Source organism: Cnephaeus nilssonii, assembly GCF_951640355.1.
Source record: "Cnephaeus nilssonii genome assembly, chromosome: 7".
NCBI classification, from domain to species: Eukaryota; Metazoa; Chordata; class Mammalia; order Chiroptera; family Vespertilionidae; genus Cnephaeus; species Cnephaeus nilssonii.
The window spans coordinates 92,328,944-92,354,428 of NC_137078.1; the positions used below are offsets into that span (position 1 = coordinate 92,328,944).

The window sequence follows — 25,485 nt, forward strand, 5'->3', positions numbered from 1 at the left end:
ATGAAATGGGCCGATTTTTCCATTACCGGTGGTTTTTAGGAGAGAGGTTCGCACTGACCTAATCATGAAAACCCCCCTTTGCCAAGTCCTTCTGTCTGCTACCCTTGAGTTGATGGTTCTTTCAGCTTAAATATTTTGTCTCTGGGTTACTTGCCAGGCAACATACTCGAGGTGGGCCCCTGCTGAGTGGTTGAAGGCTCCAGCTCTGGCCGTTTGTGTGGGTGTCATTGAATCTGGCACTAAGATACAGGGTGGAGATCCCCTCCTACCCATGAATTACAGTGTCTTAGCCAAAAGACTGTTATAAGTGAGCTGTTCTCATGTATTCTTACCTTCTTCCCTAAAAGATTTGAGGTGACATAAGAATGCAGCCAATGCAACAAGACTTCAACAGCCTAGACTGAGAAACCAGGCCAGGGACTGTCCCAGTCGAGGATCGCGGCTCTGTCCCCGCTCTCAAGGAAAGGCTGTCACTGGGCTTCAGATGGTACCACAGGAGCGTGAGGACAGGCCCAGCCCGATAGGCCCAGCAGCGTGGCCGTCCACAACCTTAGGGTGCGAGAGCTTGAGTCTCCCTCCAACTTGGGGAGACACTGGAGAACATTTGGGGAGCTGGCTTCCCACTGGACAGATATGGGCTTCAAAAGATCAGAACTCAACCTGAGTGACCCTGCTTTTCCACAATTCAACGTGATTCCACTAACACTTAGGAGGCCCCAACCCACGCAGGCACGAGCTCCCCCCGCCCTGAGGAAAGACACCCATCTGGGATCGTACAGAGCTGTAGGAGCTTACACAGGGAATTGCCTCCTTCCGGTGGCTTTGGGAACGAGCATGAGAGGCAGACCTTGAAGGACACTGAGGGTCATTGAGGGGCATTGGGGGAAGGACCGTGTCCCTGGTGGAGAAAGTGGCCATGGAGCGGAGAGTCCAGGCTGTTGGGTGAAGGGCAGGGATGAGACCTTTAGACTGCAGTGAGGACCGGGAGCCCAGTCGGTGAGCCTCCCTGCCTGCTGCCCTCAGGACGGGGGGATTGCCTGCCCTGGATATGAGTGGTGGCTCTGCGGTTCTCAGCACTGAGTCCAGGATGGTGGAGGTGAGTGTGTGCCTCTGCCTCTGAAGTCCTTGTGTATTGTGCTCTATCCCTCAGGGACAGTCCTTCATTAAGAGTAGCAGGTGGCTTAGAAAGACCCTGACTTCTCTCCGCAGACACAGGTGATGAGCTGTGCTCCTGGCCAGAGAACGGTTAATTTAATTAGGCTCCCAGCCCCGGTTCATCCCTCCAAGGAAGCATAAGGTTACATGTGGACAACAGGAGCCTTGTGTGTGCCCGTGGTTGACTCACACACAGTGATTTTAATTTCTCCTTTCAATTTGTCCTTTTGGTTCTGCCCCTTCCTTTGAAAACCTCAGGCCTCTCACTCCAGCCTACGAGCTTCCAAAGGACAGAGCTTTTGAGTCTTGAGTCTGAATGCCTGAAACCTAGGAAGTTTGCCTTTGTTTATTATTTATCTCTGGGGTGGTTTGGGGCACCTGCCTAAGAAAGAGGGGGGGGGGGCGCTTATTGTTTCTTGAGAAAGCTCTTTGTTGTTAATGGCATGTGAAAATGGATTTCTAAGTAGAAGAAAACATTTGTTGGTCAAAACACGATGCCCTGATGTTGGCCCTGTTGGCCAGCCTCCTTGATGTTAGACCTGCAGTGACTGGAGCCCCAGCGCCGATTAAGGACCAGTGCACAGCCTGCTGGTGTACGTCAGCTGCCAGGGTCTCGAATCGGAGGTGCGTGGCTCCTGTGTTTTAAAGTTTCTGAAATTGGGAAACTGCTCCTTACACTTCACGTGCACATTAGTGGTGTTCTCATTAGTGGCACATCTTGCAGTTTACAGTCTTCAAAGGAAGACTGCAGTGTGCGCTTCAAGAATGTCATTCTGAGTCGGCTGGTGGCTTAATTAGAATACGGGCTGGGCCTCATATATTATGACACCCTGACATGTACATCCGTAATAAAGATTGTACATTTTCTCCTGTTAAAAATGGGGCGGGACTGGATCTGAAATAGGGCCGCCTGATGTGAGTTGTTGAGGGTGGAAGCCTGAGAGGCCTTCGGTCCAGCAGGTCCAAGTGCCTGTTTCTCGCCAGGCTCTGTGCTGGGTGGTGGGCGCAGGGTCCCTGCCTGCAGCCCTTCCAGGTGTCTGCTCTGGCCTGGCACCCGGAGGAGCGGCTTTGGTCCAGTCAGACCCGGAGCTCTCCCCCATTGGCTTCTCACCCCTTTCCTCTGAGCCTGACTGAACGGTGGGAGCTTGGTTGACCTGGTGACTCCCGGCTTTGGAAGTGCTGGGCCGGTTTTGAATTTAGATTCTAGTCCCACTCCACCCTCGGTAGCTCTGTTGGCCAACCAGGTGCTGGGGTCGTGCACCGGCCTTCCCTCAGAATGAGGTGCTCAGTGACATCAGCTGGTGTGGCTTTATCCTGTGGTGACAAGTCTTGATGCCTCTTGGGGGCACTCCTTGTTTCCTGTCTTTGATGGCTGGAACGCACTTTGTGAGAGCAGGGTCGCATGTGTCTACCTTGTCTGCTGCCGAATCCGCTGAACACATGCCCGACGTGGGCACTCGGCATTTACTGAGTGGAATTCATTTCTCTTTGAGGCGGGTGTTGTAGCCCCCAGTTCTGAGCTTGGGGAAGTTTACACTCAGGAAGTGGCAGGCCAAGGATTTGAACACATGTTTGATTTCAAGGCTGGTGTTTTCCAGAATGCCACACTGTAGATTGTTTCTGACACTAGTGTGTGTGTTGCTGAAAACACTATTTTTTTTTAAATTTGAAAATGAAATAAGGCAGACGTTTGGGGCCTTGGAAAAAATAAAAGGAACAGATTGTCAGCAGAGACCTCTGCTGGCCACAGGGAGGGAGCTCCAGTACCCTGATGCTTTGCTGCCTCTTGGGAGTGGGACCAGCCAGGACTGCCCAGCCATGATTTCACTAACATTACTCATCTGAGTGTGCGACCCAGTGAACAGGGTCTGGTTTTGATTCTTATCTCTCTGGTGGCGGGCTCTCAGCCAGCAGGCAGATCAAAAGATGGAATGTGTTCATTTGGCCATTTTTTAAAAAACCAAGGTACAAGGGTGCCCTTCTTAAAGACAGGGCGCCGTGGATTAGATTATCCGTGGAGTTGGACTGGTCTGGCTTGTGTGCTTTTTTAAGGGTTCGTCTCAAGTTTCTTTTTCTGGTTGAACAATTTTTTTCAACATTAATAACTAATGGAGAAGGGAAGAGGCAAAGTAGAACCATATGGCGGCACAAACACAAACCTCACTTGTGGCCGGAAACGTCTGATTTGTATCTCTTTTCATGTGATCAGCTGTTGGGTTAGATAGTAGAAAAGTATTCCGTTTTGGAGCAATAGCAAGATGTGATTTTTTTAAACCTAGCTTTACTGTGTCTCACATGTCCTTTCTTAGACATAGCTAGTGGCTCTGTGACTGGGGGCCAGTTCTTTCTCTAAGGTCCTGTTTCCCCCTCCTTTAAAATAGGAATGGAAACCGGGTCTACATATAGGACTGTTTTGAGGATTGCGGGAGGGATGGAGGTACAGGTTACAGTGCCACAGTGCCTGGCATGCACTGCCAGTTGTTGGCTGTGACATTCTCCTCATCTTTTCCTCATTGTTACTAAGGTGTCACTGAGGCCGTTGCTAATTGCATCCTAACCTCTTCCTTGCTTCTGAGATTTTTCTCTTTCTGCCCAAGCTCACTTTATTTCCCTTTCCCTCTGTCTTTTCCGTGGCCCTCTGGGCACCAGTGAGCCAGCGAGAGTATCAGTGAGGACGGGCGTGGTGGCTCCTGCTCCCTGGGATGTTGTGGCTGTGGAGAAATAGATGGAGCCCTGAACCCCACCACCACACCCGACAGCAAAAACGGGGTCCTGGCCAGTGCACTGTTGTTTGTTATTCCATGTCATTTGGAATTAAGTTTAAATCCCCCCAACAATCTGGATTGGTCTGACACCTTTGGTGTTACCTGAACACTCCTTACAAAGGTTGTTAAGCAGTTCCATGAGCAGTTTGGACGGAAACCATTCGCCCTGGGGTGTCGGCACCAACCACAGGTCCTCGATAGAGGCTCTCCTTGGCTTCAGAGGCAGCTGAGCCCATGATACACGCACCCCAGAGTGAACTCTCGGCTTTGTTTGGACTTGTCCTTTCTTTTAAATTGCTGTGCAAACTCATGATCCATGAGACTTAATGTGATTTCTTCTAAGCGTTTGACATGACCAGGAGGCGGGGGTAGGGTTGGGGATGAGTGTAGGAGGGGGTCATTCAGTGACAGACTAGATTACGGAGGTAAACGGCCTTTGGTCTGGGTTTATAATGAGACCTCGGATCACAAGACTAATGCTTCCTCAGAAGTCTGCACACATACTGGAGCACTCGTGTGCGTGTCATGGGCTGGTGCTGGGGGACCGGTCTCTGCTCTGTAGTGAATGTTAAATCGTGAGGACAGAGTAGAATGATAGCTGATGACAATATTAGAACTTCCATCCCCAAAGCATTTGGGATTCAGTTGACATCAGTGTTATTGCAGGAATTCCAAAGAATGTAACATCTTGATAAAGAAATTAGAGTTTGGGCTGGGCCCTAATGGATGGTAGGATTTGGGGGGTGGGGGGGTAGGGTGCCAGATTTAGCAAGTGAAAATATATGTTCCATGTAACATTTGAGACATACTCACACTAAATGTTATTCATCATTTATTTGAAACTAAAATTTAATTGGCCAATCCATTATTTTATCCAGCAGCCCTAAATGGAAAGGATTTGTAGTGAAACAACGTTTATGTGCAAGTGAGTGTTCAGGGAGCAGAGAGTAGGCAGTGTGGTGGTTTGAGAGGGTTCAGGCAGAAGTGGAGGAGTGAGGTGGAAGGATGGGAGAGATGGGAGGAGGAGAGGTGAGGTGGGAGGGTGGGTGAGGTGGGGTGGGATTAAGGTCATTAGGTGCCAGGTCATGGCTAATGCACCCTTGGGCAGCTGCTCTGTGCACAAATCTGTAAGCACACTGTGTAGTCCATACTTTGTATTCCACATGATGACAGTAAGATTATTCCTCCAGAGCACTTTATCTTGGAGCAAAGAAACAGGACTGATGGAGGGAAAGAGAATACAAAAATATGGTCCACCTTCAGAGTTTATCCAAAAGGTGAGGATTGTATAAAGAATCAGTCAGCCTTATATCCCAGGTGCTTTGCATGGTAGGGCAAATCATACGCCATTCTTGAGTTCTACGTGTTTTTCTGTGCACTGCCATTTTTTTTTAGCGACAGTTCAGATGTATGTTTTTTTAAGCTGATTAGTACCTGGCCATGAACTTTGACAGATCTTCAAGGGTGGCTGGACCTAGGACCTCAGATAATATCTCAGGGGCTCCCCAGTGCTCAGAAGCTTGGGCAGGTGCTCCTCTGATGCCCGCTACAGCCTAGGACCCTCACCCCATCCCAGCTTCCCTGGCAGAGAGAAGGAAAGCATGCATCTTCCCGTAGCCCCTGGAGAAGATTCCTAGGAGAGCTCCTTCCCTGAATAAGCCCAGGCTGTTTAGGCTGCGGCCCGCTGATGGCCCATGGCTGGTGGTGGGGAGATCAGCCTTGCTCAAACTACATGGAATGAGGAGCTCTGTGAGGAGAAAAGGAAAGGCAGGCTGAGCAGGTGACAAGAGTGGCTATTGATGACAGCTGGTATCGCAAATCAACTCTTTGCACTGCTACCTTAATCTGCTTTGCGTGTGCTTTGAAGGGCATGAGTTACAAAGTGGGAGGATCCCTTCCATCCTTTACACCAATCTGATCTACTTGGACACGCGGGCACACTGGATCCCATTTTCCAGATCAAGGGCTGCTACTCCTCCCTCTCCCCTCTCCCGCCACACACACACACACACACACACACACACACACACACACACACACGGGCAAGAAACATAAAAAAGGGGAGGGGGAGTAGGTAATTCATTGGGTTGTCAATCTTTAAAACAAAAACAAAATAAACCTATGGTTTCATAAAAGTAAGGACATCTTAAAACAAAGGGCGAGGGGGTTCTTCTGAAAAAGGATGACTGCATTTAACCATATGAAGAAATTACTGTCATCTAGATTAGTCTTTTCCTGAGTGTTTTCACGGATGCAGGTCTGGTGGGGCTCACCTGCTGTGCTTATTGTGTGGCCCGTCAGCAGCAGAGCACAGGCTGGAACCCAGGTCTCCTGTTCACAGGTTGGCCCTCCAGGTCGTATATTAATAAAATGCCAGGATTTTGATGAAAACTCCAGTTCTTTTTATCTAGAGCGTTTGTATGACATCTTGGTTCCTATTTGTGAACCACAAGTGAAATTGGTCATTGGTGTCATTGAAGTTTAGTTCTTTACAGTAAACTTTTTTCTTAAAGATGATTGGTGTTTGGGAGGCTCCATGTTGTAAAACTTCCCCCTCCCTCCCAAATATATTGAGCACTTGCTGTGTGTCAAGCACTGCCATAGGCACTGGGGATGGAACCACAAATAAGACTGAAGTCCCTGCCCAGTAAAGTCTACATTCTAGTAAGGGAGACAGACAGCAAATCGAGAAAAAATGTAATTCAATTCGTGTAAGTGCCAGGAAGGAATTTTTCAAATAATTTTGATCTGTGGATTAACTTCTTGGATAGGAATGAAGTCACACCCATTTCATACCAAACCCCATTATCTTATAAGCTTTCCTGTCTTGGGAGACTTAGCTGCAAGCTGCATGACTGGTTGGAAAGGTGAAGCAGGTGGCTCCAGGCAGAACTGGGGTTAAGAAAAACGGGGTTCTCAGGGGCCCATTTTTATCCAGCACCTGAAACAGTGTGGAGAATTCAGGTGTGATCTAGGCTGGTGTGGCCTAAGACTAATGGACAACAGACAGGACTGAGTACAACAGAGGGGGTAGGGGTATAAATATGTCCACTACTAGTGTGCATGCTTTCCCTTACACTGCACTGATTGCCGATGCATTAGCTCAGGTCCCCCCAAATCACAGTAGGTTGGTTTCTATTGTCCCCACTTTACAGGTGAGGAAATCCAGTCTTAGTAGAGAATAAAACGACTTACCCAAGGCCAGAAGGCCAGTAAGCAGTGGAGTGAGGAAGTCTGACTACAGAGCCTGTTTGCTTAGTCTTCAGCATAATCCAGGATACATTGGGCCAATAGTGTGAGGGCCCCAACCAGTTAAAATGGGTTCTAGACAAAAGTCAGGGCCCAATAGATAAGCCAAGACAGCAGCCAACAGAATAAATAGTGACTCTTCGGAGAGGCAGGCCCATGGGTGCCCAGGGTTGTTTCACTGGGCCAACAGCAGGAAACCAGACCAGTTCCAGATCCCAGCTGCTTTGGGTGGAAGCTGTTAAAATCTCCCTTGCCTTGGCCAGGACTTTCTTCCAGGCTCTGAGGCCACCCAGAGCTGAGTGGGGGTGAGGTGGGAGGGGGTGTTTGCCACCAGAGTGTGCCTTGATGTGCACGGTCTTTCCTCTTAGCTGTCAGTAAACCAGAGTTCCGGTCAGAAGAGGGATTTCTGTCTCTACCCCTTGCTTCTTGTGTGAGCATTGGGCACCTTAATGACTCCGGGCCCCCAGTTCTCAAACCTCTAAAATGGGGGTAACACTTAACAACCTCACAGGATGAGGGTGAGCTTAAACAGACAACATGCCATCTGTAGAGAGCCTAGCCTGTGTGTGACACTTGGAAATGGTAGTGGGGTTGATATGAATCAACACCAAAACTAACTTTGAAAATAGCCCCATTTGAGGGAGGGGATCCGTTATTGTTAGTCTCTTTGTTTGTTTGGTGGAGAGGGGTACACAGGCGGGTGTTCATGGAGAGGGGATTCTGAAAGTAAGCAGGCTGTGTCCAGGGGTTGTGTGCGTGCCTCTTGGTTGCTAGGTGACATGCTGCTCTGTGGAGAAGAAACCCGCCATTTCACTGAGGCCAGACTTGATGTGAGCTAGAAGGCAGGGTAACTGTCCTCTCGTTGTGCCAGGCAGGCCTTCCAGGCTGAGTTCTCAGCACCCGGGCTCAGCAGAGGCGCCCTGCGAGGCCCATGAGGCTGGGCGTCTGAGGTGGCGGCGGTCTCTGCCCCATCGTTCTGGTGGTGGAAAGGGTCTCCAGGAGAACACAGGAACCACTGTAGCTGTCGGCCCCTCTACCGAGCCGCTGTTCTGGGTGTCCTGGCCACATGATTTAACTTTTCCATTTGGAAGGGTTATTGGTGCAGTTGGCAGCCACTTGCCTGGTAAACGATATGGTGGGGCCTCCATAAACCCAGACCCATGAAACGAATAAGTCAGCACATTGAAAATACAGCGTGGAAGTGACTCAAGCCTGAAGGAATCCACTTCTGAAAGTGCTGCCATCCCTTCCTGGAATATTTTGGTGGAAATTGATGTTTGGGTTGGGAAGAAGAGGCCAGTGGCCTGGTGACTAGTAGGACCATGCGTCACAGTCAGCAGCATTTGCCCCAAGGTTCATCCCTGCCCGCCCCAGACCTCGGGCCCTCCTTCCTATTGAGGTGGTCCCAGGCAGGTCAGCCTGGTATATTGAGCCCTCTAGAGCTCCGGGCTGTGGGAGCTGGTGTGACCCTGTCTTTGCAGCAGGTAAGGTTGACTCTACAAATCAACCTGGTAATGCTTGGCCAGGGGCCTGGAAAGTATTGGAAACTGCACCCAGCATGGGAGCCTGTGGGAGTTCGCCGCCATGGACGGGTTACTCTTCTCAGAGTTCTGTGGATTCCTGTGTATTTAAAATGTTTACCTTCTTCTCGGACTTCAGCTTGTACTTTGCCCACCGGAGACCAATATGAGCATATACATACTTAACTGTACTAGACCACCCTGGCGACCAGGTAATTAAAGCACGCAGATTTGGAAGGAAGGCTGTATTGGAAATCACGCTCCACTGTAATTCAAGAACAGGTTTCTTTATAGAGGGACACAGTTGGTGTCAGACACATGTGGAAAAGAAAAGAACAGGCCCATAATTCTGGCAGGATACCAAGGGCCAGATGTTAAATATGCTGACCGTGATCTGGCTGTAGTTGCCGTTAGCCAGCCTGGATCTGATGTGTTATTTTAACCCCTGTTTCTGCCTTTTCCTTTCTCTCTGCCAGGTTCCCAGTCTATGTGAAGATCTCCTGTCTTCTGTTGACCAGCCACTGAAAATCGCCAGAGACAAAGTGGTGGGAAAGGATTACCTTTTGTGTGACTACAACAGAGACGGGGACTCCTATAGGTGAGCTCCTGCCCTGAGAGTCATGCCAGGCCGCACCCTGGGCAGTCAGTGCCACATGGCAGCACCTGGACTACTAAACTTGGACAGGCAGCAGCCCACCGACCTTCTTTACATTGTCCTTCTGTTCGTCCTTCCTCCCTCTCTCCCTCCTTTCTTCCATGCAGTCAGCCAGATGTTGTGGAGTGCCTTCAGTCAGTATCGGGATGCAGCATGAACAAAAGGCCTCTGCCCTGGTGGAGCTTACAGTCCAATGGGGAAGGATGTGAGCAGTTTCATTATAATTCAGTCCTGCAAAAGGCAGGATACAGGATGTGGACGTGATGGGGCTCCTGAGCACAGGGAGGGCCTGTGTGCTTAAGGGACATTTGAATGTAGCTTTGTCAAACAAATACGCAACTCTCCTTTCTCTTTTCCATCACCAGGCTGAGGGCAATAAATAACTAAAGTGACATAAGCCCCTACTCTGGGTGATCACAGGTCTAGAACCAAAGATGTATCCAGCAGCTGATTATTGTATGCAGTCACTGTCAAGCTTATTCAGGGTTTGAGGGTAGCATAAAAGAGACCATGGTTGAGTCCAGGAGGGCTTCCTGAAGGAGGTGATGTTTGAGCTAGGTTTCTCACAGTTTATTTATCTTATTTCTGTTGATTTCAGAGAGGAAGGGAGAGGGAGAGATAGATAGAAATATCAATGATGAGAGAGAATCATTGATTGGCTGCCTCCTGCACACCCCACACTGGGGATCGAGCCCGCAACCCAGGCATGTGCCCTTGGCCGGAATTGAACCCGGGACCCTTCAATCTGCAGGCCAACGCTCTATCCACTGAGCCAAACCAGCTTGAGCTAGGTTTTTAAGGGTGTCTCAGGTCCCTTTTTTAGCTTCAAATGGAAGTTAGGTAGAGAATGTATTTTGGCCTAATCCAAGCCAGACCAGAGATAGAGTTGAGAGGGTGAATAGTAGTCTACTTGTAAAAGTTGAGCCAGCAGAGTGTGCACGTGGATGGGGTATGAAGGGCAGTTGCAGGGCTTTGGGCCTGAGCAGTTGGAAGGTGGGGTCACTGTTTATTGAGGTGGAGAAGACTCTGGGAGTTGCTGGTTTGGAGGCATTTTAAGCTCCAGATGCCCATTAGATGAATGTGGAGATGTCCAGTAGACTGTCGATAGCCTAGCCCAGAGGTCCTCAAACTTTTTAAACAGGGGGCCAGTTCACTGTCCCTCAGACCGTTGGAGGGCCGGACTATAGTTTAAAAAAAACTATGAACAAATTCCTATGCACACTGCACATATCTTATTTTGAAGTAAAAAAACAAAACGGCAAAAACACCCGCATGTGGCCCGCGGGCCGTAGTTTGAGGACGCCTGGCCCTAGCCGCCTGCGTGGAGAGGGAGATGCAGGTGGGAGTCCCCAGCATAGAGTGGTGAAGCATCAGTTGTGAGCATAAGCCCAGGTCCAGTCCTCGCTGGGAACCTCCTAGGAAAGGGGGGACCAGCCCTTTGAGAGAAAGACCCTTGAGGGTCTAAGGACAAGCAGCCTCACCAGGCAGGGTTCAAAGGAGGCTTCCCGGAAGAGGTGAACCTTGAACTGAGTCATGCTTAATCAAGGTCGTTACGTTTCTTTTTTCCACCTGAAAACTCCAGCGTGCTGTGTGAGGCGGCTATTCCCCAGCAGCCTGTGGAAGGCTGGGGTCATTGCCACATCCATGCCAAGGCCGGGAGACTCGGGGGACTTGGTACCTGCCTCCCCTCCAGGTCATCCTGCCAGCTCCCAACTTCGTTCCTCAGGCACTGCCGGGGAGCCCAGGGACCTCAGTCAGCCGAAGAGGAGCCCGGGGTGTCAGAGCCCAGGACTTTTCTTCCCTTTTCCCTCTTTTTGATATAAAACTTCAAGGTCTTCTGATTTTCTCCACACATTTCCATCCTGTTTGATCGTTTGCTTAAATACGTTCCTTATGGTGTGGCCGTTGCCAGCAGCACTGTTTGAAACCTGTTAGCTGAAACAAAAAGCATTCTCTGAGGGAAATGAAAGGCCTGACTTTTGAAATCTAAGTGTTCCTGTCCATCTGTCTTTTTTCAAATGGCCTCCGTTTAAGCTCTTAAATGTGTTCTGAGTGCCCCTTCCACTAAGAATATTCTGGGTAATGTTATGATTTTCCCCCAGCTACAATTACCCCGGCTCCAGGACTAACAGCTTGAAATGCTGTCGTCTGTGAGCCAGGAGAAATGTGAGTTACAGGCTTCTTGAAAATTCCAGGCCCCCAGTCTGCAAGAAAGATGGGCTCTTGTGTCTAATCAGGTCGCCTTTAAATGAAAGCCAGTTGGGGCGCGTCTTTCAGGCCCACAAGAAGATGGGGAAACGAAGGGCTGAAGGCCAGAGCCTGAGTGTGCTGAGGAGACTCGAAGAGAGCACCTGTAGGGGGAGGGGGCTCGGATTCTCGCTCTCAGATGGTTTTCCACACCCACTGGCGAGTGGAACTACCAAGCCTAGTTTTCAAATCGGGAGGTGACTGCACCCTTCAACTGCACCTTGTCTCTGGGTCTGCGGAGAGGCCTCGGCAGGAAATGCAGAAAGTCGCTCCATCTCTGTTGGTTTGCAGGAGCACAGCAGTCAGCGAACCTGGGGGTCCTTTCTTCCCCACCCCGTGCTGTACGTCACTAGCCCTTACTGCACACGGACTCGGTGCTAGGTACGGTGTGAAGGCAAACCGCACAGGCTCGCTACTCAACATTCTCTTGCAGTCTAGGGCGAGGGAAGGGTAGAATATGGTAAGAATCTGTGTGGCAGTGAGGGGACAGGGAGGGGGAATGGTTACCTCTGCTTTGGGGGGTGGTATATAAGAATTGATTTATTCTTTGAACAGCACTTTTTTAAAATTAGCATGTGATTGAGTGCCAGGCACTGTTCTGGGTGCTGATCAAATAATGGAGAACAAGACAAAAGATTTGCCCTGTTGGAGCTCAGGTTCTGGAGTTAGCTAGCTAAATTCAAATTAATTCAAATTAAATTAAATGAAAATTTCAGTCCCTCAAGTTGCATTGGCCACATGTACTCAGTAGCCACACACACTCATGGCTGCCATCTTGGACAGCATAGATGGAGAACATTTCTGTTGCGATGGGAAGTCCTGTTGAGCAGCACTGTTTTGAGGGATGAACCAGATAGGTCTGGCACCCTTGGAAGGGAGAGGTCTTCCCTACTTGCTGACGTAGGATGCCTGGTGGGGTGCCTGTTATCAAGAAGAGAGAGATTTGTGCCCAGGATTTGTTAAAACGGGTTCAGGAGACGGTGATACCTTTTTTCCTTAACATGCATCCCAAATTGAAAGGATCCTTTGCGTCCTCAGTGATGTGAAGTGTGTTGTCAGCAGGAGAGACGGGAAAGGCAGTGTGGGTTTCTCACAGTGGACATATCAGGGTGTAAAGGGCTTTGTCCACGTTTCCCATTGTCTTCTCCTTCCCATTCCGCTCACCTTCTTACTCTCTTTCCTTCTGCGAACCCCCAGCTCTCTGAACTCCACCTGCAGGATTTAATGAGTAGACACCTCCCTTATAACCCCCTTTCCAGTACTCTGTGTGATTAAATGCTTTCCTGATGTGGCAAATAACGTTTTTTAAAGTGCGGCAAGTCTTTGGGCTGGCAAAGCAGAGACTGGTTCTCATTTAGCAGTCCTTATACGTGTATGGCCCTCGGTGTTGGGAAAGCTGCTCTCTGTCCCCGTGGAGAACCTGATGGCTTGGGTTTTCTTATGTGTAATCCGCGTCTCCATGGGGCCTAGTCTCTTGCCCACTTCCCTAACGCAGCTCTTCTTCATCCGTAACTGTGTAAGAAGGTCTTCGGAGTGAAAGTTTCCCCCGAGCTGCAGCAGGTCAGGGAGGAGAGAGGGGCATCTCTCTTGGTCAATACAATGGTGAAAACGGGGACATTAGAAGGGGGGTAAGAAAGAAAGCACAGTTGTTGAACCAGTGATGGCAAACCTATGACACGCGTGTCAGCACTGACACGCGTAGCCATTTCTGATGACACGTGGCCGCTTAGGCGGCTGCATGCCGAGGATGAAACATTTGCTGCTCCTGAGGATGAAACATTTGCGAAATAATGTTTTTTCCTCAAAGTGACAGACTACCCGAGTTATGCTCAGTTTTTTGGCGAAGTTTGACACACCAAGCTCAAAAGGTTGCCCATCACTGTGTTGAACACACTCTATACCAGGCTCTGGCCCAGGCATTTCAGATTGTATTTTCTCTTTTGCTCCTTACAACAGCCCTATAGGGAGCACATGGTAGCTTCATTTTACAAAGATATCCTGCCACTTGCCAGAAGTACACAACTGTTGAGAGGTGGACCATGGGGCTCATACCCAAGAGGGCTGCTGCTGAGCCCTCTCTCTGCAGTCCTCAAAAATGCTGGGTTTGTTGTCAGGGCCTGGAAAATCTTTGCTGTGGGTAGTGGCTTTTTCTCTGAAATTTTGGACAGCTGGGGCTTGGACTCACGGGTCACAGGTGGTGTCTCCCCAAAATGATACATGTCACCTCTTTCTCCTTCCTCCAGGTCACCATGGAGTAACAAGTATGACCCTCCCTTGGAAGATGGGGCCATGCCTTCTGCTCGGCTGAGGAAGCTGGAGGTGGAAGCCAACAATGCCTTTGACCAGTATCGAGACCTGTGAGTTACTTGCTCCCGGTGCACTTGAGCTCTCACGGTTTGATAAGTTCATCATAAATAAGAGTAGGGCCAGGCCAATAGTTTCCCTGGAACCTGCTACTTGGCCTGCCGAGCTATTTAAAATTCTCTGCACTCAGAGCAGATGCTGGGCACTAGTTTTCCAGCTGGGTCAGTGAGGAGATGACTCAGTGGTAGAATGCTGTCATAAGTAGACTTATCTGTGCATTGCTTCGTGCCATGGTTCCTGATAACAGCAGGTGCTGTTGGACAGCACCTAGTGTGTGTAAGACACAGTGCCAGGAATTTCCAACACGTCATCTCAAATCCCCACAAACATGATGGCTGTTTTAGTTCCCATTTTTCAGATGAAGAAATTAAGGCTCAGATAAAGGTGTTTGACCCAGGCAAGAGGCAGAACCAGGAATAAAACCCAAGGGTATCTTCAAAGACCCCTCTGTTCTTGAACATACTGCATGTCTGACCCAGTTCTTACCTGTTGTTCAGGGGTCCCTGCTTCCAGACCAATCACCAGGGCAGGACCAGTCGAGGTCCTTAACACAGTGGGAGCTGACATTTTGCTGGCTCCTGAGTTGCTCCTCGGGAAGTGATTTTGCTGGTTCTGGTTAGATCCCTACCTCTTCTTTCTTCTCCCATCCAATCCTGCCTCCCATCCACCGCCAAAAAGAGTGGCCACTTAGTCTACCAGCTTTGCAAGGAAAAGCTCCAGAAAGGTTATTCTCTGCAGTATTCTTTTTTAATCAACACGATCGCATTTTCCCTTAAGTTCTATATTACATAGCAAAACTGTACAAATTCAGTCACCTAGAGAGGGATTGGCAAGCTTTTCTATAAAAGGCCAGATAGTAAAAACGTTAAGCTCTGCAGGCTACATAAGTCCCTGCTACTTTCTTTTTTCATTTTACATTCCCTTTAAAGGTGTAAACACGACCTCCTGAGCTTAAGGTGGGTGGCATTGCACCCTGATCCAGGATATGGACAGGAAAAGAGTGAAACAGAGCCCCCGAGCGCTGAGCCCCGTGCTGCCCTGGAGCGGAGCTGCTGGTGTCTCACTTGGCATGGGAATTTCAGGTCTCCACTCCCAGACGTTGGAATGCTCTTCCAGCTCATAGCAGATGTGATGTAACACATTTAGTAAAGAATCTCTTTCAGAAGCTGGTTCAGGAGGAAAAGTGGCATCTCAGTCCGATACACCAGTGGTCGGCAAACTCATTAGTCAACAGAGCGGCAAACCGCAGCTTGCGAGCCGCAGTTTGCCGACCACTGCGATACACAAACAACCCTACCACCTTTCAGCAGATGAATGGCATTGAAGGGCACAGCATGGACAAATGCCCTTACTATTTTATTTGCCCTGAGTGCACTGCTGTGCATTTTATCTACATTACCTTGATCCTTTTGAGAACCTCTGGGGAACATACTCTTGCCCCTTTTTTACAGATGAAGAGACTGAGGCTCCAAGAGGCTAAATGACTCGCACTAGGCTGCAGGAAGTAGAGGTGAAAAGCTAGGATTTAAATTCATATTTGTCTGAAGTTTCCACAGATTATTGCTCTTCACAGTTGCTCTTCAGTGTTTGAAGAGTTTTTACATCTAGAGCTTTGCCCCGTGGTAGAAGAGTTACTTCTCCAGTGGGGCAGAGAAGTTGACCAATTATTGTCTCATTTATTTGTAGTTATCGATTACTATCTTCTTTTATCCGACTAGTTGGCAAGAAGCCAATCCAGTTACTAAGAGTTTCCAAGGGGAATCAGTTTTATGTTATAGTGATGATTTGATAATAAAACAGCAGTGATGATAACAGCAGTTACCAGCCGGTGACTCTGCAAGCACTGTGTTAACTGCCTCACGATCTTCTTTATCTCATTTAACCTCCCAACAGCCTGTGAGAGAGGATTCTCCCTGTTTTACAAACGAGTTGACGGATTCAGAGAGTTGAATAACTTGCCCAGGTTCACACAGCCAGTGAGTGGGGGGACTGGACTAGGAAGCCATCCTTATCCAACTCCAGAGTCCATTTACTCGCCTGGCATTGAGTGCTTGCTGTGAGCCAGGTACTTGCTATGTAGGGGGTACAGCCTGAACATGGCCAGAGCTTGTCCACAGCTGGGTCCGACTGTACAGCACCTTCCTGGACAAATGTCCACTTTTCCAGTGACTAAAGCTTTAATGGCTGCATTTCTGTGTGCCTACACTCTCCTCTGAGAGTGAGCTGACCTGCTGGGGGGACTAAAGGGGGTGACAGGACAGCTTCCTGTACCCACGTGGGGTTAAATTGGACAAGCCAGACCCTGAGGTTCTGTGGCAGTGTGCGATGGTGGAATCCGGCCCGTAGGGTGTTGCTCTGTCCCCAGCAGCGTTGGTGTGCTGCTTCCAGGGCGGGGAGGAGGAGAGTCCAAGGCCTCTGAATGGCACCCACAGAGGGGGCAGGGAGGCCTGGTTCCCCCATGTGACAGCAGCCACTGGAGGGACGGTGGTTAGAGCTGTCACTAGGGACCCAGAGTCATCAGTTTAACCCTCCTCTCCCCCCCAGTGTTATCAGCGTGCACTGGTGAGCGCTGTCCTGAGACCGAATGTCAGGAGCATTTCCCAGCTGGGCCACACATGAGCCAAACCATTTCTGGGTTGGAGTTGGTGGTGGTCACGTTGGTGGCCGTGGTGGGGCCCGGAGCATGAGCTCTTTTCCCCGTGGTTTTGGAGCAGACGAAGTCAGCCAGGGGCTAGGATGCCTGTCTCTGCCTTGAGCAACACAAGCTCAAGGGTTTTTTACTCTGGGCTTTCTAGGGACCACACTGTTCCATGGCTGAAGGGACAGTGGGTTGTGCCTTCTCTTTAGCCTCATCCCGCCCGGCCCAGGAGAGACTCATTTGTTTGCCCCAGTGAATGAAGCCGCAGAGCTCTGACGTGGATTTGTCCGTCTGTCTCCCTTCCACGTGGGCAGTGGGCTAGGCAAAGGTCACTTTGAGGGGAGGCATGCCCTCTCCCCAGCCCCACGCCATGATGCTGCCTCAAATCTGTTGGTTTTGGTCACTCTGAGCTGCTGCAGGCGGGGCTGGGAGATGGTGTGTGTCCTGGCCCAGGGCCTCGGGCAGCCCCACCTCTGCCAGAAAGAAAAGGGAGCAATTGAAAAGCTGTTGCCCCGAGAGCAGGACTGGCACAGCATAGTGCCCAGGAGGGCGGATGAGTGGGGCTGCCCCACTCCAAACTGGAGCTTGGCCTGCGCCCACAGGGATTGAGGAATGTGAAGAGCAGACCTGTCCCCCATGCTCTCTGGGTCTTGACAACCCAGGTGTTTCTGAATTCTTGAATCCTGATGAATGGCAGTTAGGACTGGATTTATTCTCTGGCCCCTTGACCTCTCACCCCCCAAATAGCTGAACGCTGCCAGACTTCAGCCACGTTGGGGCTCAGAGTCCTTTGTGGTGAGTGCTGTGCTGTAATGTGCCTTTGGGAGACTCCTTGTCCTGTGGTCCATTCTGGGGAAGGGCCTCTCCCTGTCCTGGGAGGCGCAGCTGGACTCAGCTCACACAGGAGGCCTGCTCTCTCCTGCCCTCTCCGTCTCTCCTGTGCCTTAGAACTGACCTTGGGGGGATTTTTGTTGTCCTCAGTAAATAGGCAGACATAGCTTCAGCCAGCACTGCAGTGTATGTGCGCATGCGCACAGTGGTGACACGGTTTCCTCTCCTCCCTGCTGCTTGTGGGTCCGTTAGCCTTGCTTACCCCGGATGTTCTCCTTAAGAGGATGAGGGAAGCGGACCCAGTGAGCGTGCAGAGATTTGGAGCTGAAACGCAGGGCAGCGTCCTGCTGGAGCTATGCCAGCTCTTCCCAGGGACGGGTGCTCCCTGCCCCCCCACAGGCTTCTCTCTGCCATGAGCATCCTGGGGAAGGCCTTGGATCTGTCCTGGGCTCTGGGCCCTGCTCCCGGGCCTGTTAAGGCTCTGACTTTGCAGGGAATTAGAATTAATTGTCAGCACATGGAGTTGGTATGGTCTGGGTGAGGGAGCGGGGCCAGGGATGGATGGACTAGCAGGCCCTCCGGCTCTTAACTCCTTTGGGGATGTGGCACCCCCTCTTCCTTGCCTGCGCACAGCATTTCTCCATTATGGAATAAACGTGCCAGCAGTCGGGGGCAGGACGCTTTCCCCAAGGTGGACAGAGGTGAGTGGGGGCCCAGAGACACGAGCTGTGTGTCCTGCATGATCCCTCGAAGCCATCCATTCCTTGTCATCCTACTGCTCAGAGCTCTCTACTGCACCCTCAACCCCAACTTCTACCCCCTCCCACATTCATCGGGGGTTTTGTTTGCCATCATTAGTGGCAGAAAGGGTCCATGGTAGTAACCCCCGCCCCCTCCCAGGAAGATAACTGTCAAGCAACTGTTAGCACTACCCAGTCTGTTTTTAGATTGAAATAGTCAATTTGCTGAGGACAGGCATGTTTTGCTGGGGTGGGTGAGGTCATTATCTACTCTGAAGTCGTCTTGAATTTCATCACTTCCCTCCCCCAATCTCTCCCATCCTGTTCCCCAACATCTAGGCTATTCTCGTTCTTCCTTATCAAGCCCCCAGGTGGCTTTCCACCTCTCATTCTCGGGCCTGGCTCAGTCTAGTCCAGTGGTCGGCAAACTCATTAGTCAACAGAGCCGCAGTTTGCCGACCACTGGTCTAGGGAATGTCATTAGAACGCAGGCCTGGGGTCGGTGGAGTAAGGGCACACTTTTGGGTGGCTGGGTCATGGGATCACTTCTTTCTTGGCAGAGGTGACTGCCTTTTTAGGCCCAAGCCTAGGATAGCTCATCAGTTATAAAACCTCATCACTCGGCCTGAGTGATCCATCTTGCTTGAGAGAGACTTAGGCATGGGGCCCTCGGCATGTGGTAGGCACTTGAAGCTGCCGAAGGAACATCTCACCTGTGATGTGAGGCACCAGCCGGCTGCCACAAACCCCAAGGTCAGTGCTTTGATTTTTCAGGCCAGAGAAGACAGGAACCTTCTCTGCTCCGGCTTTCATATTGTGTCTCACCGTTGCCTCTGTCAGCCGGGTTCTGCTGAGGCCAGATGTTCTAACCGAAGGGGCTGGCACTGCTTTCTTCCAAAGATGATTGCTCCCATCTGTGCCAGACATCTTGCCCCGTGCTCTGCGATCCTTGGCTCTTGGCTTGCAGCAGATAATACCTTCAAACATGCGGTTGCAATTTATTGGCCTTATAAGTTAATTTTAGTGGGTGTGCAATTGATTGAAATCAAAGCTTAATGAAGGCCAGAGTCCCAGTGGGGGGGTAGAGGAACAGGGAGGGAAGGCATATTATGTTCTTGCTTTAGGTCTGAGATAATCTTCAAAAGCTTTAATTAGCTTTTCTAATCAACCCTTCTTGTCTGGAAGAAGTTTACAGAATGAGACAAGGTTGGGCCCCTGCGGCAGTCCCAGAAGCCCACAAGCCTTCCTGGAAGCGGCCAGGGTGCTTAGTAGATGGGCCTTCCCTGCCCCCTGCCTGCTCCCCCTTCCTGGGGCCATGTTAGAATTGTGGTTGTTTCTGCTGCTGCTTTCCATTCTCCGTCCCTATGTCATTTGACATTTGAGCAGCACTGGCCCAGGACGGGCAGGGCATCCATATTCGTGTGTGAAAACAGTTCATCGCCTGGGTTTCCTGGGTCCTTGGAAATCCTTGTTCCCAGACCTTGGGCTCTGGGCTCCGAGGGCTGTGCCTTCCTTGGCTGGGAACGTTGGGCCTGGGGAAGCTTAGTGTTTCCGTCCAGATGGGAATTGTAGAAGGCAGCACAAGATCTTCGGAAGAAATGGAAGTTGCAGAGGTCTGGGAAGCAAGTAACTGATGGACGGAGGGTGCCCAGGCAGGAGGCGCAGACGCCTCCCTCAGAAGTCTCCGATGCCACACTGCCCAGGCCTGAGTGCCCATGGGGAGGATTTGGGCTTTGAAAGAAACGTGGACTTGATTCTCTGTTCTGCTTTTACTCACTGACTGACTTGGGGCAAGTACGTAAACTTTCTGAGCTTTGGTTTCCTTATCTGTTTCAAAGGTACCACTGTCCACCCTCGGGGTTGGGGGGCATTCGGTGCGGTGCTGTCCCCGAGGCTCCCCTTGCCCTGACTCGCCCTGTCTACCCGGTGACCTTCAAACTGTCAGTATAGTAGTTGACTCTCTTTTGCAGCAGTTATCTTTGTTTTTTGGCGTACTCTCATTAGGTTTACTTTTCAGTTACAGTTTCTTTTCAGTGTTATTTTGTATCAGTTTCAGGTGTACAGCATTGCGGCGGTTATCATATGGACATCTTATTCCGTGCATTTTGTGTGTGTGTGTCTGTGGGGTTGGTTGTTGGGTGTGGACGGGGTGAGATAGCAGGCTGTACATGTTGCCTGCAACTTTAGACAGCTGTGGGTGCTGAAGGTTAGGGCTCTGCTGCCAGCCCACAGCGAGACCTCACGTAAATCTCGATCTGGAAAACAGCGTGAAGTGGTTCCTATCTGCGGTGATGGGAGAGAGGGGACATCATCATTGCACAAATATTGTGGAGAACCTGCCATACTCTGAGTACTTGTATGTGGTTTCCTTGGGACTTACCCCCCTCCCCTCTGCCCCCCACGTGCCCTTTTCTTTGGCTGCTTCTGCCCTGTCTCCTTTCAGTGCAGTGACTCTCCACCAGAAGCTCAGCACTGCTGAGTCCAGAGTCCTCCTGGTGAATCACTGCGCCTCGGGTGGTCTCCGGGAACCCGGGCTCAGCCATGTAACCTGGGGGTCGGGGTCAGGGCATCCAGGTCGTGCTCCGAGCAGTGGCATTCACTTGGACGGCGGTCTTTAGAAGACCTTGCACTGCCTTCTTGAGGTGGTTCCCGGTTGTGCGGTCAGCATTGTGTGATTAGGACATGAGTAGTGGGGAGAGGTACACAGGCCCTTGTCAGGCCTGGGCTTTGGGTGCCATTCTTAATGCATCAGGAAGGGTCTGCAGGGCCGCGGGGGCACCTAGGACAGCTCTGATGTGCATCCTAAGAAATCCCTCCACAGGCAGTCTGGAGGCTGGATTGGAGCGGCTGGGAGGGGAAGGACCCTGCCTCAGACTTCCCTTACTCTGGCTACTTAGTCTTAACCACGCTCCTACTCTGGCTGAGTGAGATCGCAGTTTAAGATTACCTAGTGCTTCCTGAGGCACTGCCAGAAACAACCAGGCCAGTCCCTTCGGCCTCCAGCCTCAGAGCCCCGCTGGGAAGTGGGCGAGAGCACTGAGCAGAGTGAGCATGAGGTAATGGGAGGAGTTATCGGGAACGCGCTGGAGCTGCATGAAACCTGGACCATTTGGATTGGCACATTCCCCCTCACTTCCTGAGATCTCAGTGGCCCACAATGCACAAACCCTCTCCCCTCGCCCAGAGGTGTAGGGCCTCCTCCCAGACTTAGAGGTCCAGGGGATCCTGTGACAGGCACTGCTTGATGCACAGCTTGGCTCCAGGGGCGGTGGGGTAAAGACAGAGTGTTGTCTGGCTTTCAGATTGTCGTCAGTGTAATCAGTATTTGGGTTTTCACATATACTCTGTATCTTCAGCCACACGCACAGAGGGCCTCTGATAACCCCGCCCTGCCTGCTGGGGACCCCGGCTTGCCACAGCCTTGGGCTCATGTGAAAGTGCTGGGAGCACTTAATGGGGAAACTCAAGTCCTCCTCACTTTGTTGTTTTAATTGAACAGAGAGACGGGTGGAGGGGACCCCTGTTAGCTTTGGGCGGGGGGGGGGCTGCTTCCTGCTCTCCCAGTGTGAGTTTCAGCTCTTGTGACCACTGTTCTTAAGCAGAGGTGTCTGCTGCAGTTTCAGGAGCCCATAAAGAGTAGATGTAGACAAGCCTGCATATGGCCCCCCTGCCTGGAGGCTGGTGCGGGAGTGTCCACTGCTGGTTGCCTTGGCATGCGCTGTCTGGTTTTATCGGCTAAAGAAAGTTAAATGGAGAACAGGAGTGTGCAGAAAACAAGTTTGTTTACAAACACGGTCCCTGAGTCAGCATCAGGGATTCTGATTTCTCCAGAATCTTGGGTTCCTATAACCATATGGAGCGGTCACGCTTTAGGTTATGCAGTTCCACGTGTTGGGGTGAAGACACCATTTGGAAGCCAGGAACATCTCCCTCCGGTGGTCAGGCTCCCGCCAGAGACCCTCTGCTCCCTGGCTGTTTGCCAGGCTGCTGCTGGCAGGTCCCTCTTTTGGGGGGAGCTGCTTTGTGGCAGGATCCAGATGGGTGGTCTTCCAGAGGTTCAGCCAGCAGGCCCCAGGTGCCTCACTGACCCTCCTTTTCAGAGTTCCCAGTGCAAGGTACCCAGTGTCATGCCCCAGATTCCTGGCCTCTCCTCCTTTTCTTCTCCTCCAGCCGGGCACTGTGTACAGTGGCCTGGTTGCATGTATGTGTTTAACGCACCTAAATTCAACCTCACAGGCTGAACCAGGGCTTCTTGGGGCCAGCCATACCCCAAGTCCAACCCAACTTCCCACTTCTCAGCTGTGTGACTTGGGTGCATTCCTTCTTCTCTCTGGGTTTCAGCCTCCTTGACTGTAAAGTAGTGAATGCAAAGCCCCTGACCCAGAATGGGTTCTCTGAAATGGCAGCTCCTGGACAACAGTGATGGCTTTGAAATTCCAGAAGGCCTTGACCGTCCACATCCTCGTGAGCGGGGCTCAGCAGGACTGGTGGTGCTGAGCCACAGCCGGTTTGGTCAGCGCCCACAGCCAGACTGGTGGCCCCTGCAGCGGCACCTTTGTTTTCCAGAGAGGCCTTCATTATTTCTCTTCAAGTAGAAAACTAAAAACCTTGTAAAGAGAGGCTGTAAAGAGCTGCAGCCGCGGTCCAGATGTGCACTTGTAAGTGCAACTGGCATTAAAGTCGCACATGCCTGAGCCCGTTGGTATGTGTGCTCAGGGATTGTTGCACCTGTGTGTCTTGGAAGGAATTTCTGCAGAATACCTGTCCTGTGTCCATGGGCAGACTCCAGGACACGTTCCACAGATTGTGGTGAAAACAGCTGGTCTCAATACACAAACAAGGGTGGTTGGCTTTCAGCTGCAGATCTGGACGTGGCCAGCCCAAAGCCAAGTGTTGATCTTTTTCCATTTTGTGCGAAGCCAGCTTCAGCCCCCAGGGCGGGGCTGGGGGTATGGAACTGTGTTCACAGAGCAAGCAGAACCTTGCTTCCCGGACAGTTCAGAATGTGCCGAGTTTAGGAGAAGGAAGAAGATCTGCCTTTCTCAGCCCAGAGAGGACGACCCTCATGAAAACGAACGGCCACCAGTGTGTGTGCCTGCTCTGTGCCAGGCTTTCCTGTGCTCTTTCTAGTGCATCCCTGAGGTGGGGGGAGAGCCCCCTCGTCCCAGCCCCTCGCAGTTGTGGCCGTCAGCCTGCCTTCTGGCGCTGTCTGTGGGCTTTTCAGAAGCGGTACTCATCGGCAGCACCCACATCCTCATGTTGGGCAGGGGATATGCTTAGCTTCTCGACAGTGGCCAATTTGGAGCCAACGGAAAGGAATGTTGGTCTACACTGCAAGGAAGCAGGCCAGGTTTTAGATGCCTCTCCAAGCAAATTGGAGATTTTTCTTTTTTCCTGGAGCAGAATTGAATTGTTCCCACCTGTGGATACCAGGTGCCTTAGTATGTTATAGGATGTTAAGGATGATCAGAAAAACAAACTACTGCTAGTAGCTGCTGGCGATTTTGTTTTCTTTTTTAGCTGGAAGGAAACAAAAAGGTATTGTCTTGGGGCAGAATCCCAGCTGCTGGCGGAATGGCTCTGCCCTGGGCTTTAACCTCCCTGTCTTTGCCATACAATCAGACATCAGGCATGGGATGTTTGAACCAGTGCCCATATGACCTCCTGGTTATTGTCATGACAATTTATCACAGATCTCGCTATTACTATTTATGAGATCTTAGAAGCAAACTGACCATGTATGTGACAGAGGACAGAGATAGGAAGTGAGAATCTCATGGGATCTTATGGCTTTGCACCTTGTAAGGGCCATGTTCCTAGTGTGGCACTGGAGAATAGAGGGATTCATTGTTTTCGTTGCACCGACATTTAAATTTTTAGCCTGAACTCTGGCATTTTGGCCAATCCCACCTCATACATATATTCCCCCCCCCCCCTCTCCCTCAGCCATCCTGGCAGGTCCCTTCATCTCCAGCCAGAATTGAGACTGTGGGCACTTCCCATCTTTGTACTGTCCCCCAACGTGAAAGAAGTGTTCAGACCAGAGCTTCCCAGTTGACCACCAGGTGCCCCAGAAGCCTCTCTCCAGCCACAGTATCTTTCTAGAAAATTTTGGAATTCTGAGATTCAGAGAGCTGGTCCACACAGACGATAGATTGAAATGGTGAAGACCGTGTCTGTGAGGACTGTGTAAAACAGATTCGAATGCAAAGTGATATGCCCGGCCCAGTATACCCAGTTCTTAAAAGTATAGAGTGTGGGAGACAATTTCATGACAACACAGAAGAAAAAATATTTCATTAGAGATGAGTGCAAGCTCCGTGTGTGTCCGTATGACTGAGCGTGATTGCCGAGAAAGTGGCCGGTCTTGCGTTCCTGCATGGACAGGCAGCTCACTTTGAGAGTTGTGCTGGTTCGCTCTTAGTTGGGGCATTTATTTCTGTTCTCATACCCTTGAGGAGGAGGATAACCAAGGTAGGGGGGCTTAAAACCATGTCTTTCTTACGAGGAATAATATCAGAACAAGGTCAGAAAAACAGAAACCTCGGGGTTTATGTACGCCATCTGTAGATATTTAGAAGGACTTCGTGAGGAAAGGGCATGAAGTTCTGGTTTTGTGTTTCCTGAAGGCAGTAGGTAGAAGTTTTTACTCAGGTCCAGCAAGAACTGTTTGAAATGTTCAAAAGGGAAATGGTTGCTTGGGAATGCAGTGAGTTCCTTGTCACTGGAGGCAGGTAAGCAGAGTTTTGATCCAACTTGGTTAGGCTGTTAGGAATCTGCGCTGTGGTGTGTCTGCCTCATACAGGCCCCGATGCAGCCCCCAGATCCTGAACAGTCAGAGCTGGGGGAGACCACATCAGTGCCAAATAAATATCCCTTGCCTTCCTCTTGGCTTTCTTTAATGAAGCGACTGCACAAGAAAGCCCCTCACACTCCAGCATCTAGGGGCTCACCTTACAAAGCTCTGTGCCTTGGCTAAGTTTGGGGTGACTACCTGTGCCTGCGCACTGCAGATGTCACTGTGTTGCAGGAGGTCCAGGCCTCCGGGCCCTGTCCTGTGACGGCGGCCCAGCCCATTTGAGGCTGGAAGACCACGTCTGAGGGAACCCAGGAAGGCCTGCTCCATCCCAGCAGGTCTGTCCTGGCTTTGGCTCTTTTGTGGAAGGTCATAGCCTGTGACTCATTAGCTGTAGGGGAACCTCTGTATTAGAAGCACAAATCCGGCTCTTCTCCCAGGAGACGATTTGAAAAGCGGGACTAACGGCCAACTTCAAAGTCCGTTCCAGCCCATCTTTCCTGTTCCATTTACAGCCCAATGTTG

General features: G+C 50.8%; 2 protein-coding genes across 3 annotated transcripts in view; one reads left to right on the plus strand and one right to left on the minus strand.

The window, feature by feature from the left end:
* MRTO4 (MRT4 homolog, ribosome maturation factor) overlaps positions 1 to 25,485 on the minus strand; it is a 249,769-nt gene that overhangs the window by 168,210 nt on the left and 56,074 nt on the right. The gene's annotated exons all lie outside the window — the stretch shown is intronic.
* CAPZB (capping actin protein of muscle Z-line subunit beta) overlaps positions 1 to 25,485 on the plus strand; it is a 123,561-nt gene that overhangs the window by 74,109 nt on the left and 23,967 nt on the right. For both annotated transcript variants that reach the window (XM_079776538.1, XM_079776539.1), the window contains exons 3-4: positions 9,166 to 9,287; positions 13,835 to 13,948. In XM_079776538.1, coding sequence (XP_079632664.1) covers positions 9,166 to 9,287; positions 13,835 to 13,948 — 236 coding nt within the window. The remainder of the gene's footprint in view (positions 1 to 9,165; positions 9,288 to 13,834; positions 13,949 to 25,485) is intronic.